The 15092-nt window shown below is 34.9% G+C and overlaps 1 protein-coding gene across 3 annotated transcripts in view; it reads right to left on the bottom strand.

The window, feature by feature from the left end:
* EFCAB11 (EF-hand calcium binding domain 11) overlaps positions 1–15092 on the bottom strand; it is a 160189-nt gene that overhangs the window by 52096 nt on the left and 93001 nt on the right. The window contains exon 6 of one of the 3 annotated variants that reach the window (XM_031952365.1): positions 10252–10383. The exons of the other annotated variants lie outside the window; for them this stretch is intronic. Within the exon in view, the coding sequence (XP_031808225.1) occupies positions 10263–10383 (121 nt within the window). The 3' untranslated portion in view covers positions 10252–10262. Of the gene's footprint in view, positions 1–10251; positions 10384–15092 lie in introns of those variants that run through there. 3 annotated transcript variants of the gene reach the window in all.

The raw sequence follows: 15092 nt of genomic DNA, 5'->3' as shown, positions 1-15092 counted from the left end.
TCTGAGACCTTGGTAGCTGGTGACAATAAATATTCTTTTTCAGAAAATGTTACAAGTTGAACCTAGTTGCCACCAATAATTCTGCTCTGATTATACCAACAAACAATGGTTATTCTTGGCTTAATATTGTTCTATACTGTCTCCTGGAAACCCAGATATATTATCATTTAAAGTAATATCTGACAGGAAAAAAAGTCCATCTTTGTCAAAGCTCTACTTATTTGGTAAAATGGTTTTCATAAAGATGGGTCAGTTCACTAATGAACTGTTGGTGGAGTTGTGAAATGACCCAACCATTCTGGAGAGCAAGTTGGAACTATGCTCAAAGGACTATAAAACTATGTATATACCCTTTGATCCAGCAGTACCATTACTGGATTAGTATCCCAAAGAGATTATAAAGAGGGAAAAGGACTCACAAGTGCAAAAATATTTGAAGCAGCTCTTTTTGTGGTGGCAAAGAATTGGAAAATGAGCAGATGCTCATCAATTGAGGAATGGTTGAATAAGTTAAGGTATATGAAAGCAATGGAATATTATTGTTCTATAAAAATGATGAACAAGGTGATTTTAAAAAGGCCTGGAAAGACTTACAGGAACTGATGCTGAATGAAACGAGCAGAACCAAGAATACATTGTATACAGTAACAGCAAGATTGTGTGATGATCAACTACGATAGACTTGGTTCTTCTCAGTGGTTCAGTGATTCAAGGCAATCCCTATAAACTTTGGATAGAAAATGCCATCCACATCTATTTGAACCATGGAGACTGAATGAAAATCAATGCATTCTATGTTCATTCTCTCATAGTTTTTCCCATTTGTTCTGATTTTTCTTTCCCAATGTGATTCATAAAGAAATATGTTAAAAAATGAATGTATATGTGTAACAAAAATGTTGAAAATAAAAATTGAAAACAAACAATAACAATAACAACCACAAGTCAAAGATGGATCAACCCTAGAAAGTCTTCCTGTGTATTCTCCTAGTTAGCCACACAAATAGACATGCTTCCCTCTGAAACATCACTTACTTATGTGGTCCCTTAAGTTGAATATAGGAAACTGTTTAGAATGTCTACAGGAAAAGCATGTGATCTGCCCAGAAATATGAAAGGTAGGAATGTTCAAGGCAGAAGCTAAAGATGTTCAGTCTTAAGGATGGATTCATATAAAGAAAGGGCTGCCTGGGACAATAGGAATAGAAGAAAATCTGTGATTGGTAAAGTGGCTGGGAGTGGAGTAGAGTGGTGATATCTTTCATAATGGTAGAGATGCTATCTTTAATTTAGTTAACATTTTGATTGATTGTACAGAACACAGAATGAAATATGGTTGGTTCCTCACCAGAAGGGACCTGTAATCCATATCAAAAATGCAAACAAAATCTCATAATATTGTTTTATGGGAGTTTGGTGCTTAATAGTTTGGATCTGGGTATGATTCTCAAGTCTCCTTAATCAATAAAAGTTTCCTGTAGAAGATGGACTAGAAGGGAGAAGAATTTTTTGACATTTAAGAAACTTCACAATCTGCTTCCTCCTACCTATATTTCTAGACTGCTTTCACATGACATTCCTTCCTACACACTAAGGCTCAGACGAATTGGCCTATTTGATGTTCCCTGTAAGGGATATTTTGTATCCTAATTCCCTGCCTTTGCACGGGCTGTCTCCATCCCTGGAATGTGTATCTTCCTTACTTGCATTTCTAGGAATTCCTAAGACTCTTCAAGACTCAATCAAATGTTACCTTCTCCTCGAGATCTTTCTTTTTCATTATCTCTTTTCCCACATCTCCCCTCCCCTCATTACTCTATAGTAAAGCTATTCCTCTTTAGTAAATATGTCTTTGAATACAAAGTCTGTTTTTTTTTTGTCTGCATATTCCCACTCATAGCAATAAGTATTTGGCATACAATTGGCACACAGCTGGTATTTAATAAGTGCTGATTTAATTGAATTAAGTTGATGAGGGTAACTAGCTTTTTATCATTCAGGGTTTAATTGATCAGAACCCCAGAAGGATTCTTAGGATACTGAAATTATTATCTGAGCTGTGTATTATTGCAAAAACAATAATATGGCCTACTATATTTGTCATAGGCCAGATGATATAAATCTCAAGATTGGCAGAATGTCATTGTGGGGGGAGAAAAGATTTTGGAGTTAGGAGACTTTGATTTTATGTCTGTCCGAGTTCTGGAATAGATTAGCTGGGTGGCTTCTAGCAAGTTCATTTTACCTTGTGAGGGGGGTGGACTAGAGGTCCACACCAAGGTTCCACTCCAGTTCTAAAATGTTATGATTTTTCTCTTAGTTGATTTTCACAAGTACTCTGTGAAGCAATATTTATTTTGGAGGTATAAACACTGAAGCTGAGAGAAGTTATAGAGCTTCTCCAAGGTCACACAGACAACTGGTGACAAGTTAAGTCTAGAGTTCTTGGAAATGACTCAACCAGAAGCTGGGAATCTTGTATTCTTATTTCTACTGATAGCTGGTAGTATGATTTTGGACATTTAAAAACTCTCTGGGGTTTAGCTTCTTCATCCATGAACTTAGAGGAATGAACTAGGTGATATCGAAGGTTTGTTATAGCTTGGTTCTAGGAAGAAATAATGATTTTACTTTAGCAAGTTATCATGTGTGAACAAACCAAACTCTGACACCAAAACTATGCCAAAACTATGAGATAAGAGTTCTGGGCTCTTATCTCAGCATATTGAATATCACTTCACAAGAAGTTAAAAAAAATATGACCAGCAACTCGGTTTAAGCATATTGCACATTTATAATGATGATTTCTTGTGTGATGCATTCAGATCCTTGCTCCAAATCTTCTAAATTAGTTCCAAATCGTGTTTTAATGTCCAATTTAACATAATTTCCTGATAGGGTAAAAAAATTAAACAAAACACTACCAACAATGCAAAATTCCTTTAAATATATAAGGGCAGCGACTCAACAAAAATAGCTCCAACTGGTTCCATTTTCAATATTTCTTTTGCCTAGAAAAATAAAATGCTGTTGGAACATGTGGAAATTAAATAGTTGAAAAGACTAGTTATGTTGCATGTCAACGTCTTAACAGAGAGCTTAAAATCAAGACTATTCCAAAGATGTATGACGAAACCAAGTCACTTTTTAACAAGTTACAAAATTATCAATGGTATATGATAGGAAACATTATTTAGGCTTATAAAAAGGCACTAAATTATGAATTAAAAATTTTACCTGGAATTTCAGGCCTTTTTTTAGTTTGGGGGAATTAGAAATTCCACTCCTACATCTTTAAGATATAAATTTTTATGAGTAAATTGAAGTGAGAAACCAAAGAATAATCAGTGATACTCTTGAACAAAAAAGAAAACTGAACCAACTTTTCTTTTCATTTTTTTTACATATTACACATTTTAAAATGTGTTACTATACTACATGGGATTCTTGGTTTAGGAGACATACAAATAATCACAGCTAATATTTTCATAGTACTTTAAGGTTTACAAAGCACTTTACATATACTATTTCATTTGATCTTTATAATAAATATTCCCTAACTGGTTCTTCCAAAGAGGAACTGAAGCCTTCAAGAATTAGAAACCAGTCTAACTACAATTTTCTAATAATATCAGAAAGCACAACTGACTATTATGGATAGTTTTGTGTTCAATGGTTGATGCTGTCAATCTAAGCTGTCTTATAAGAGATATTCACATGGGGGAAAAAAGGCAGATGTGCTGTCTCTCAAATTATTGTGTTTGCTATGAAGGAAAAACTTTTGAATGTAAACTCTAGGAGGCATTTAGCAAGCATTCCTGAAAATATCAGTTGCATAATTTTTACAACTAATTAATAACCTAGAAAACAATCACAGAAAGATATCAGTTAAACATTGAAAATGTAGACTCAAAAAATACAAAAATGTTATTTTCTAAATGGCTTATAAAATATTTTATGCAGGATGTAGAAATAGGTACATTCCAATCAAATGGTATTAAAATATCCTGGGGCTCTATCATATAACATAGAAGGGAATTTGACGTTGTAGAGATAAATTCACCATAAGCTAAGGGCTGCCTTGAAAAAAGCTTTTTATTATGGGGAAGTAAATGAAAGAACTTGTGATAATCAAATTTCACTTAAAATTTTAGAGTCTATATGGCAATTTTCCTACTACCACTTTGCTGAATTTATTATAAGGTCATTAATTAACTTATCTTGGCCAAGTCCAATGATTTTTTTCATGTACACATTTTCCACAACTTCTGTGGAGGAATTGTAGTAATGCTGCTAACTCTTCATTATTCGAGCATTCTCTTTCCTTAGCTTCCATGACACTGTCATCTCCTGACTTTTCCCTAACTACCTATTGTTTCCTTTGCTAGTTCCTCTTCCTTCTCTCTCCTCATCAAAACATCCTCTGCATTATGCTCTTCTACATCTTGCCACCATTGAAGACATAATTCACTTTGTGGCTTCAATGATTAATTTCCGTGACAGTACTTTCCAAATCTACATTTCTAGAAAGGAGTGTATTGCTAATTGCCTTTAGAATTTCTCAACTTGAATGTCCTTCTACTACCTCAAATTCAACTTGTCAAAAACTATTCAGCCCCCTTCTCCAAATTGGCTCTCCATGCAAACTTTATCACTTTTATAATAAAGAATAATTATTTTCCTGATCTCTTTGGCTCCCAACCTTAAGAATTTAACTTTGAAAAGCCCACTTTTGCTTCTTATTTGCAGCTAGTTTACAAGTTTAGCTGTAGCACTTCTTAGATTTAGCCTTTTCTCTACATTTCAACAGCAATCATCCTAATTAATCATCTTATCGCTTAACCAATGAATTACTATATGTTGTCTGCTTCAAATCTGTTCACCTTATATACTTGAAGTAAATATGTCAATGGATTTGTGATTTGGAAGATATAGCTTCATCCCCCAATAATGGAGAATTCAATTCCTTTATATCCTTGTCTTCATGAATGGCTGTAGTTGAAACATTCAGCCTTTGTGGCTACCTGGTAAAATAAGCTTTTTAGAATGTTGCTAGACTTATTCCCAAATAAAGGAGGGATCCTGTATTGCCAGGTCCATGATGTCCAGTTTATAAGACCTGCCAAGGATCACAAGGCAATGACAAATACTTAGGTGAACTCAGAGCTGCCTTCATGTCATTATGAGGAACTGCAATAGGAGCTGGATTAATTGTTCTAAAATGCCATTGTTATGAGTAGAGCCAAGATGGTACTTTAGAGGCAGTGATTCAGCTAAACACTTTCACCCTTCCCGTTCAAACAACTTTAAAATGATGACAAGTCAAATCAGATGCAACAAAAAAATCAGGGGAAGCCCTTTTTCTGGCCTCGGCAGGAGAGGTCTGTGACATCAGAGTGGAGGCCAGTCTGGAGTGCACCCATGCTGCTGCAGCAGCAACAGCGCCTACAGCGGCTTATAGCACTCTCAGCCCAGAGATAAAAAGAGAGTCAGGGAACTGGTCAGAAAGAGATTATAGGGCACCCATTGCTGGCAGTGGCTACAGCTGGTGCTGACTGGTAACTCTACTGCCCATGTGCAGCTGTGTATTGAAGTTCCAGGGTGAAGAGGAACATTTGTGGTGGGTGGTAAGGCAGCAGGGCCTAGTTGCATTCCAAGACAGACAGGAACTTTAGCAAAGTGGCTGCAGGAAAACAGAAAACTTGTTCATACATCCAGGGCTGATGCGGGAAAGATTCCAATCTTTGATTCCCAATTCCCCCCCCCCCCCCCCCAGGTAATGTAAATTACCCTTTGACTCACAAATCCTGATCCCTTTAAATTCCAATAGAAGATCCGGACCTGTCCCAGCCCCACCCGGATCTGAGCCAACTTTTGGGCTACACCCCAAAGCCCCTTGAGCTAAGTCTCCGATTTAAAAGGGCCACACTGGGAACCCCTCTTTGCAGAGATTCCAAACATGGCAGCCATGTGAGGACCCTCTGTCCACTGGACCCTCTGTCCAGTGCCCTCCTTATCTCTACCTTTACCTATCTCCTACTTCTAAACTCAATAATAAACCTCTTTTTATCAATCTAGCTCTCCGGGCCAATAAATGCTTTTATTGGGAATTCCGCGCCGCTACTAGACCTTATACCGCCGTATCCTTGCGCCGAATCTAAGGGGGCTGCAGGGGAACTCTGACTCCTTGTACCCCAAACCTGCCACTAGACCTTAACTAAACCCTAATTTCATTTAGGTACCTCAAATGTAGACCTCAACATGTGGTCTACACCTCAATATTTGGTTCCTGACCTCAACAGGGCCAATGGAACTTTTAGTGCTTGTGGCTTCAGGGAAGTAGGGGCCCTTCCTGGGAAAGGATCAAAATGCAGACCAGGAGAACAATAGCCATACTTCTCTCCAAATCACACCACCTGAGAAGCCCTGAATCTGCAGATACTCACACTAGCAGCATGAAAGAATCTGAAGCCTGGAAGAGTATCTCCCCTCCCCAGGTGAGAAATGCTCAACTTTAACATAATTCATAATTCAAAGTTAAGAAATAGTCTGGAAAAATGATGAAACAACAAAAAGAGAACATGACTATAAAAATCTGCTTTGATGGCAGGGAAAATTAAGACATAACGCAGAAGAAAACAATAATCTGGGAAAAAACTAAACAAACCCTTGAAGAAAATGCTAATTGGCCCAAACTCAACAAAATCCTTGGAAGAACAAAGTAAGAGTAATAGAGGAAAAAAATGAGAAAAGAAAATGAACAGCTTGGTAAAAGAGGAATAATAAGAAATACTGAAAAAAAAAAAAAAAACTAAAAACAGAATTGGCCTAAGGGTAAAAATAGCACAAAAATTTGCTGAAGAATTCCTTGAAAAGTAGAATAGGTCAAATGAAAAAGGAGGTACAAAAGCATAAGTGGCCAAATGGGAAAAGAGGCACAAAATTTCACTGAAGAAAATAATTTGTTAAAAATCAGAATTGAGCAAGTAAAAGGTAATGACTCTACGAAATATCAAGAAACAATAAAACAAAATAAAAAATGAAAAAATAGACATGCAAACTATTTCATCAGAAAAAAAACTAACTTGGAAAAATAGATCAAAGAGAGATAATCTAAAAATTATTAGACTCTCTATTCAGACAGTGAAATAAAAACTGAATCTACCAATTATCTCCTGAACACAAAAATTCCCAGGATTATTATAACCAAATTCCAGAGCTCCAAAGTCAAAGAGAAAAGACTGCAAGAAGTCAGAAAGAAAGAATTCAAATATGGTAAAGCCACAGTCAGGATCACACAAGATTTAACAATTTCCATATTAAAGGAATAGAGGGCTTGGAATATCATATTCCAAAAGACAAAGAAGCTAGGATTACAACCAAGAATAACTTATCTAGCAAAATTGAATATAATTTTTAGGGGGAAATAGATATTTAATAAACAGAGGACTTTCAAGTATTCTTGATGAAAATACAAGAGTTGAACAGAAAATATAACCTTCAAACATAAGACTCAAGAGAAGCATTAAAAGGTAAATATGAAAGAGAAATCATAAGAGATTTAATAAGGTTAAACTACTTATATTCCTATATGAAAAGATGATATATTTAAGTCCTAAGAACGTTATCATTAGAGTAACTAAAATCTTAGAGTTGTAGGGTATGGGTGTGGGTGGATTATGTTAAAAATGATCTGCAAAAAAAATGAATGAGTTAGAAGGAGAGAGACACTGGGAGAAGAAGAACTAAAGAAATAAAATGGGGAACACTTAGGGCAAAGGTCTTTAGTACAAAATAGAAAATGGGGTGGGATGGGCACTGTTTAAACTTAACTTCCATCAAAATTGGTTAAAAGAAAGAATAATATATACACACACCATGAATTGTGTGTACCCTGTAAAGAAATAGGAGGGGAAAGGGAGAGGAGAAAAGGAGTATGGACTCAGGGAAGCAGTGGTTAGAAGCAAATTAGATTTTTGAGAAGGGACAGAATAAAAAGGAAAAGAGAAAAATTAACAAAATTCAAAGGGATGGTGAGAAATATACAGTTAGTAAACTGCAAATATGATGGGGATAAATTCACCATTAAAATGGAAGTGGATAGAAAAATGTTTTATAAAACAGAATCCAAAAATTTTGTTGTGATATATAACAGACACACTAGGAACAGCAGGACATATACAAAACTGAAATGAAGGAGTGGAGCAATCTATTATGCTTAAACTGAAGTTAAAAAAAAGCATAAGTAGTTACCATTATCGAAAACAAAGTAAAAGCAAAAAATCAAATTAAAAGAAACGACATTTTGCTAAAAGGTACCATAGACAATGAAGTAAATATCAAAAATTTTATATCAAATTTCTCTGAAAAAGTCTCACTTCTCAAATACACAAAAAACTAAATCAAATTTATAAAAATAAGAGGTATTCCCCAATTGATAACTAGTCTAATGATATGAATAGGTAATTTTCTTTTTTTTTTCTTTTTTTATTATTTTCAGAGTCCAATTCTTTTTGTAAAGCAAGGGTAGTTTTCAAAAGAAGAAATCAAAGGTATCAAGTCATACAAAAAATGTTCTAAATCACTATTAATTAGAGAAAGGCAAATTAAAACCATGCTTGAGGAATACCTTTCAGAAATGACAAATGCTGGAAAAGTTGAGACAAAATAGGTATACTAATGAATTGTTGGTGAAGTAGTGTATAGGCCCAACCATTCTGGGGAGCAATTTGGAACTATGTCTAAACAGTATCAAACTGTGCATATTTTTAACCCAGCAACACCTCAAAGAGATCAAAGAAAAAGGAAAAGGACGTATTTGTACAAAGTATTTATAAAAGTCCTTTTTTTGGTGGTAAATAATTGAAAATTGAGGAGATGTCATCAGTTGGGGAATGGCTGAACAAATTGTGGCATATGATTGTGATGGAGTACTATTGTGCTACAAAAAATGATGAGGAGGTTGTTTCAGAAAAATATGGCAAGACTTATGTGAACTGATGAAAAATGAAATGAGAGGAACTGGGAAATCATGCATGCAAGTTTATAATGATGATCAACTGTGAAATACTTGTCTACTCTGATCAATACAATGAGCCAAAATAATTCCAAAGGACTCATGAAGAAAAAATGTTATGATGAATTCTTCAAACTAATTTTCTTACTTATCTAGCAATATGTCTAATGAGGAAATATGTTTTGTATGATTTTACATGTATAACTGATATGCTGCTTGCCTTCTCAGTGGCTGGGGGAGGAAGTGGGAAGGAGACAAAGAATTTATAATTTAAAACTTAAAAATAAAATGCCATTTTTTCCTGCCACTTCCATTTATTCACAAACATTTTCAAGTATTTATTATGTGTAATCTATTGAGTACACTAATTGATGTAAATATGACAAAGTTCCTGCTTTAAAGGCACTTAGATAGCCATGCTCAAGAACAATACTTTGCATATTAAAACTTACTCCAAATTTCTTAGCCTGTTAGGCAAAATCTTCCATCAATAGACACAATCTTTTGGCTCTCATCTAATTCAACTTTACATCATCTCTCACTCTTCTTCAGTTTTAGCCTTCTCTAATCCATGCGTGTGTGACACTGATTTCCATCTCTTTGTCTCCCTAGAATGTTAGTTCTTTCTACTTAATCCTAAATCCTAAACTATATAATAGTCTTGTTTTCTTCCTTCTAAGTTAATAGAGCGCATAATGATCTCAGGCCCCTCTTCCCCCTCCCCCCCAAAAAAAAGAGGATCATGGAAGATAAAATGGTTAATTTTGATTATATAGAATTAAAACCTTTTTGTACAAAACAAAAGCAATACAGCTAAAATTAGGAGGGAAAAGGTTAAATGGGGAAAAAAAGATTTGTCTCAGGTATCTTTAATATAAAGGTTTCATGAATTTATAAAGCAACAATACTATAAGATAAATTGTCCTGGCTGATGTAGGCCCTCTGAGCAATATAATAACTAGCTATAATTCCGGTGGATTAGGGATGATGCATGTTTCCTATGACATGTCAAACTCAAGATGCAAAATGAGGGACCTCCATTTTTGGAGATGGCCAATTAGAATTTTTGTTTTTCATAATGATGCATATCTGTTGTAAGAGTTTTGTTTTGTTTTCCCAATTAGATGAAAAGAGAATAAATGCTTATAATTTTAAAAGACCACACAAATTTAAAAGAAAAAAATAAAAGTCTATTAATTTTACTCTAAATAAATTATACAATCTGTACTATCCTTCTCAAACATGTTTATATAATATTTTTATCACTGTATCTAACTTGCCTCTCCAAGTGGAATGTCAGCTTCTTCAAGACAGGGATTAGTTCATCTAAGGCTTTTGTATTCTCCCAGTTATCATTATCATAGTGCCTAGTGCAGAGGAAGTCAATAAAGACTTGTTAGAATTATATTAGTATTCTAGTATGTTAAATTAAGTTACACAATGATTGGTGGAAGTAAAAAAACACAAGCTGCTTCATTTGCATAATTGTTTTAATTTCTTTTATTAAATGTCCAAAAAGGGATCTGTACAAGAAGTAAATTTTTTTTAGATTAGAAAAAGTTTTAGAGAAATTATATTGCTAATAGAATAATATAGTGCTTTTACATTTGCAAAATATTTTACAAATATTATCTCATTTTATTCTCAGAACAAATTTGGTATTATTACACCAATTTTACAGATGAGAGAAGTGAGGCAAACAGGTCACAGGGGAGACTTGAATTCAGGACTTCCTGATTCTGGGTCTAGTAATATATGCAATGCAACAACTAGTAGATTTAAATATTCTGGTAAAGTTTTTTTCCTCTCTGATCTTACCATAATGCAAGACTTTCAGTGTCTAAGTAGCTGAGAATTGATGGCATTGGACATAAATGTGTGAAGGATAAATTGTGTCCAACATCCAGTGGGTCAGAGTTACTTTTCAAATGGGAAATGAATTCAGAGAGGAAGTATCCTACTGGGAAATAAAAGGAGTTTGTGAAAAACTAGATATAATGATGAATTTGGAATTCTGTGGAGTAATCTGAAATAAATGTATAATTTATAATTCAGTTGTAGTAAAAGGAAAATTTATTATTTGGAGGAACCTATTGCTTTTAATATGTGTGTTCAAATCATCAAAAAGCTTTAATAAGTCACATATTCTTGGTCTTTTTCATAGAGCTGGTTTCTAAGTTATGCCTATGCTATATTAATCACTTTGAAGAAAGACTAACTCTTACTATGACTGTCTAGGGCAAAGGTACCTGAAGAGATCTTGTTCAAAATCCCACATGTGTAAAACCTGATTAATATTCTAGACATTTTAAACATATTTTTAAAACTAAAATTCTTTTGTTTAATAATATCATAAATCTAGACTTGGAAGGGATCCCTATCAGTCATCTACACCAACTCCTTCATTTTATGGATAAGGAAGCTGAAGCCCAAATAATCTTAGTGACAGGTACAAGGCCAACAGAGTAGAATGCATCAACAATAACATTTTAATTCACAGGCAACTCCATTTTCACTATATTACTGGCATCATACTCTTTTCTGCAGATAATAAGTACTTTTTGGAGGAAAGAAAAAAGATTAAAGATAACTGAATGCAAGGAAGCAGTAATCAAAATGGAGGATCCAAGTGAAGTTTTATTACACTAAGACGTTTACTCAGTCTGCCTAAGAGTACAAGAGGAAACTTGATCAATGTTGGAGAATTTGTCTTATAGTGGCTACATGTCTAAATGTCTCTATAAAGACAGTCTTCAAGGCAAATGCTTGTAATCCTTGCTCCTGGGGAGTTGAGGCTGATGATCATTTGAGTTTGGGAATTCTGAGTTGTAGTAAGATTAGCTTGTTGGGTGTCTATTAAGTCTGGTACCAAAATGGTGAATCCTTGGGAGTGACACAGGGAAGAAAGAGTGACCTGGCTTTGGTCACAAACAGAGCCAATCAAGTCTCCCATGCTCATCACAATGCAAGTGCATTTCCAGCTTGGAACAGATACTCAGACCCATCCTCAAAATCAATCAATTAATCAAATGAGTAAAACAAACATAAATAGAGCCATTTTAAAATTTGAAGTCAGCAAAAATATAGAATATTGTAGGTACTAAAGCTACCATATTATGTCCAGTTGTGACTATAACACTTTCCTGAAAAAACAAAACAAAACAAAAACAAAAAAACAAAACCTCATGTAGTTTTCTTTAAAACATGAAATACACATCGTTTGGTTGGCACATAAGGTCCTTCCCTCTTATTTCCCAATCCCAACCCTTGGAGCCACTAACTGGCTCCAAATGCCCTGCCTTCTTTCATAACATTCCCAATCTCTCACTTGTATGCTCAAATGTAAATGGACTCTAGAATTCCTGGACCATCCTACACTCTTCTGACTGCATATATTTGTGAAGATTCCTCTTCCATACTTGGAGTACGTTTCATTCTCTTCTATTTCTGTTCAAATATTTCTCTTCCTTGAAGGTCCAATTCAGTAGTTCATAAACCTTTTTTGACTCTCAGAGATGAAAATGATCCCTTCTTCAAATTCACTGTATTTCCCATTTGCTACTGTCATATTCTATCTTGTAAATTTTTTCAAAGTCCAAAGAGAGATTTAGAGTTTCCTCAATTTAGTTAAGCAGCTATGTGGCTCAATGGATAGAATTCAGGGCCTGAAATCAGGAAGAGCTAAATTCAAATTCAGCTTCAGACACTAACTAGCTGTGTGACCCTGGAAAAGTCATTTAACCCTAAGTGCCTTAGTTTACTCATCTGTAAAATGATCTGAAAAAGGAAATGGCAAGCTATTCTATTATCTTTGCTAAGAAAATCCTAAATGGGGGTCACAAAGAATTAAACACCCTAAAATGACTGAACAATAACAATAAAAATCTTAGTTAAAAAACCACAGATAGATAACTGAACTAGTGTGAGAAAGCACTTTAGAAATTAATCTAGTCCATTTCAGTGGAAATCAATGAAAAATATGTCTTCATTTATCTCAATAACATATTTTAATCCTTTCCCTTCCCAGGCATATTTGTAGAAATTATTTTTTAATACATTCAAAGAAACCCAAATCCTTAAACCATAGTTTCAGTACAAATCTGTAAAGTCCTCAAATTTTATTTTTAGCACCTTCTTTTTTTTTTTTTCTGCTCCTCTCTGTCCCAATTCAATGTCCTTACTCCTTGAGTTTGCTAGTGCAGTTCTATGTCCTGAGATGCTCCCTCCCCCACCCTGTGCCGTCCCAATCAGCTTCATCCTGAGGGGATGGTAGCTTAGTATTACTCACTAGTTACAGAAATAATATACCTAGAGTAAGCAGCTATTTAATCATAGAATCTTAGAGTGAGACGGGACCTCAAAAGACATCTGCTCTTGACTCAACCCTGAATAAGAAAATTCTGCAATGAGAATATAGCAAGTGGTTAACTACAGTAAGGAAACTGGGAACAGTTACCACTAGGAAAGTGGTCAGGGAAGGAATATGGGCCAGAGATGGTATGGAGGGTAGATGGATTAGACACCATGACACAGAAGAAGAATACATTTAGTAGGGGGAGGCATAAGGGTAGACAGAATGATAACCGATTATGGTTATTCTTTTTTTTAATTATTTTAAATTATGAAATAAAACAAACATTTCATAACATAGTACAATAAAAAAACATGATTGAATATGAAACTGCACATCTGCTATGAACAACTTACTATTCCTATCAAATATACAACAAAATTATTGTGTAAATTTCTTTTTGTTCTTCCCTATCTCTATCCCCATCCTAGAGATGGCTACCACTAGACATAAATAGGCATATATATATATATATATATATATATATATAATATGTACACACATATGTGTGTATGTGAAATTATTCTACACATGCTTCTATTTATCAGTTCTTCCTCTGGAAGATTACTTATAGTTACTCTTTTTGATTGAGCAAGGGGACATCTGTGGGTACTTGGTAAGATTCACAGGATAGGGACCTAAGACAGAATGGAGTAGGCCACAGGTTTAAGAAGATTAAGAAAATGTAAAGTTATGGTATTATGGGTTCATTAATATAAACAATGAAGTCTCCTATCTGTGTCCAAGAGTTAAGGAGTAGTAGGGAAAAGAGTGAAGTGTTAGGCTCCCTGAGAAATGAGAGAGAACATACACAGGAGCCACCATGATCTATATGGGTTGAAAAATATAAGTAACATTGATCAGAGAAATACAAATTAAGATAACTCTGAGATACCACAACACACCTGTCAGATTGGCTAAGATGACTGGAAAAAATAATGATGAATGTTGGAGGGGATGCAGGGAAAACTGGGACACTGATGCATTGTTGGTGGAGTTGTGAACAAACCCAACCATTCTGGAGAGGAATCTGGAATTATGCCCAAAAAGTTATCAAACTGTGCATACCCTTTGATCCAGCAATGTTTCTACTGGGCTTATACCCCAAGGAGATACTAAAGAAGGGAAAGGGACCTGACCTGTATGTGCCAAAATGCTTGTGGCAGCCCTGTTTGTAGTGGCTAGAAACTGGAAAATGAATGGATGTCCATCAATTGGAGAATGGTTGGGTAAATTGTGGTATATGAATGTTATGGAATATTATTGTTCTGTAAGAAATGACCAGCAGGATAAATACAGAGAGACTTGGAGAGACTTACATGAACTGATACTGAGTGAAATGAGTAGAACCAGGAGATCATTATATACTTCAACAATGATACTGTATGAGGATGTATTCTGATGGAAGTGGATTTCTTCAACAAAGAGAAGATCTAACTCAGTTCCAATTGATCAATGATGGACAGAAGCAACTACCCAGAGAAGGAACATTGGGAAATGAATGTAAACTGTTTGCATTTTTGTTTTTCTTCCCGCGTTATTTTTACCTTATGAATCCAATTCTTCCTATGCAACAAGAGAACTGTTTGGTTCTGCACACATATATTGTATCTAGGATATAGGATATACTGTGACATATTTAACATGTAGAGGACTGCTTGCCATCTAGGGGAGGGGATGGAGGGAGGAAGGGGAAAAGTCGGAACAGAAGAGAGTGCAAGAGAT

The sequence above is a fragment of the Sarcophilus harrisii genome, chromosome 2 (assembly GCF_902635505.1).
Source record: "Sarcophilus harrisii chromosome 2, mSarHar1.11, whole genome shotgun sequence".
NCBI classification, from domain to species: Eukaryota; Metazoa; Chordata; class Mammalia; order Dasyuromorphia; family Dasyuridae; genus Sarcophilus; species Sarcophilus harrisii.
Note: the sequence above shows the minus strand (reverse complement) of the source record. Positions and strands in the feature narration are given on the sequence as shown.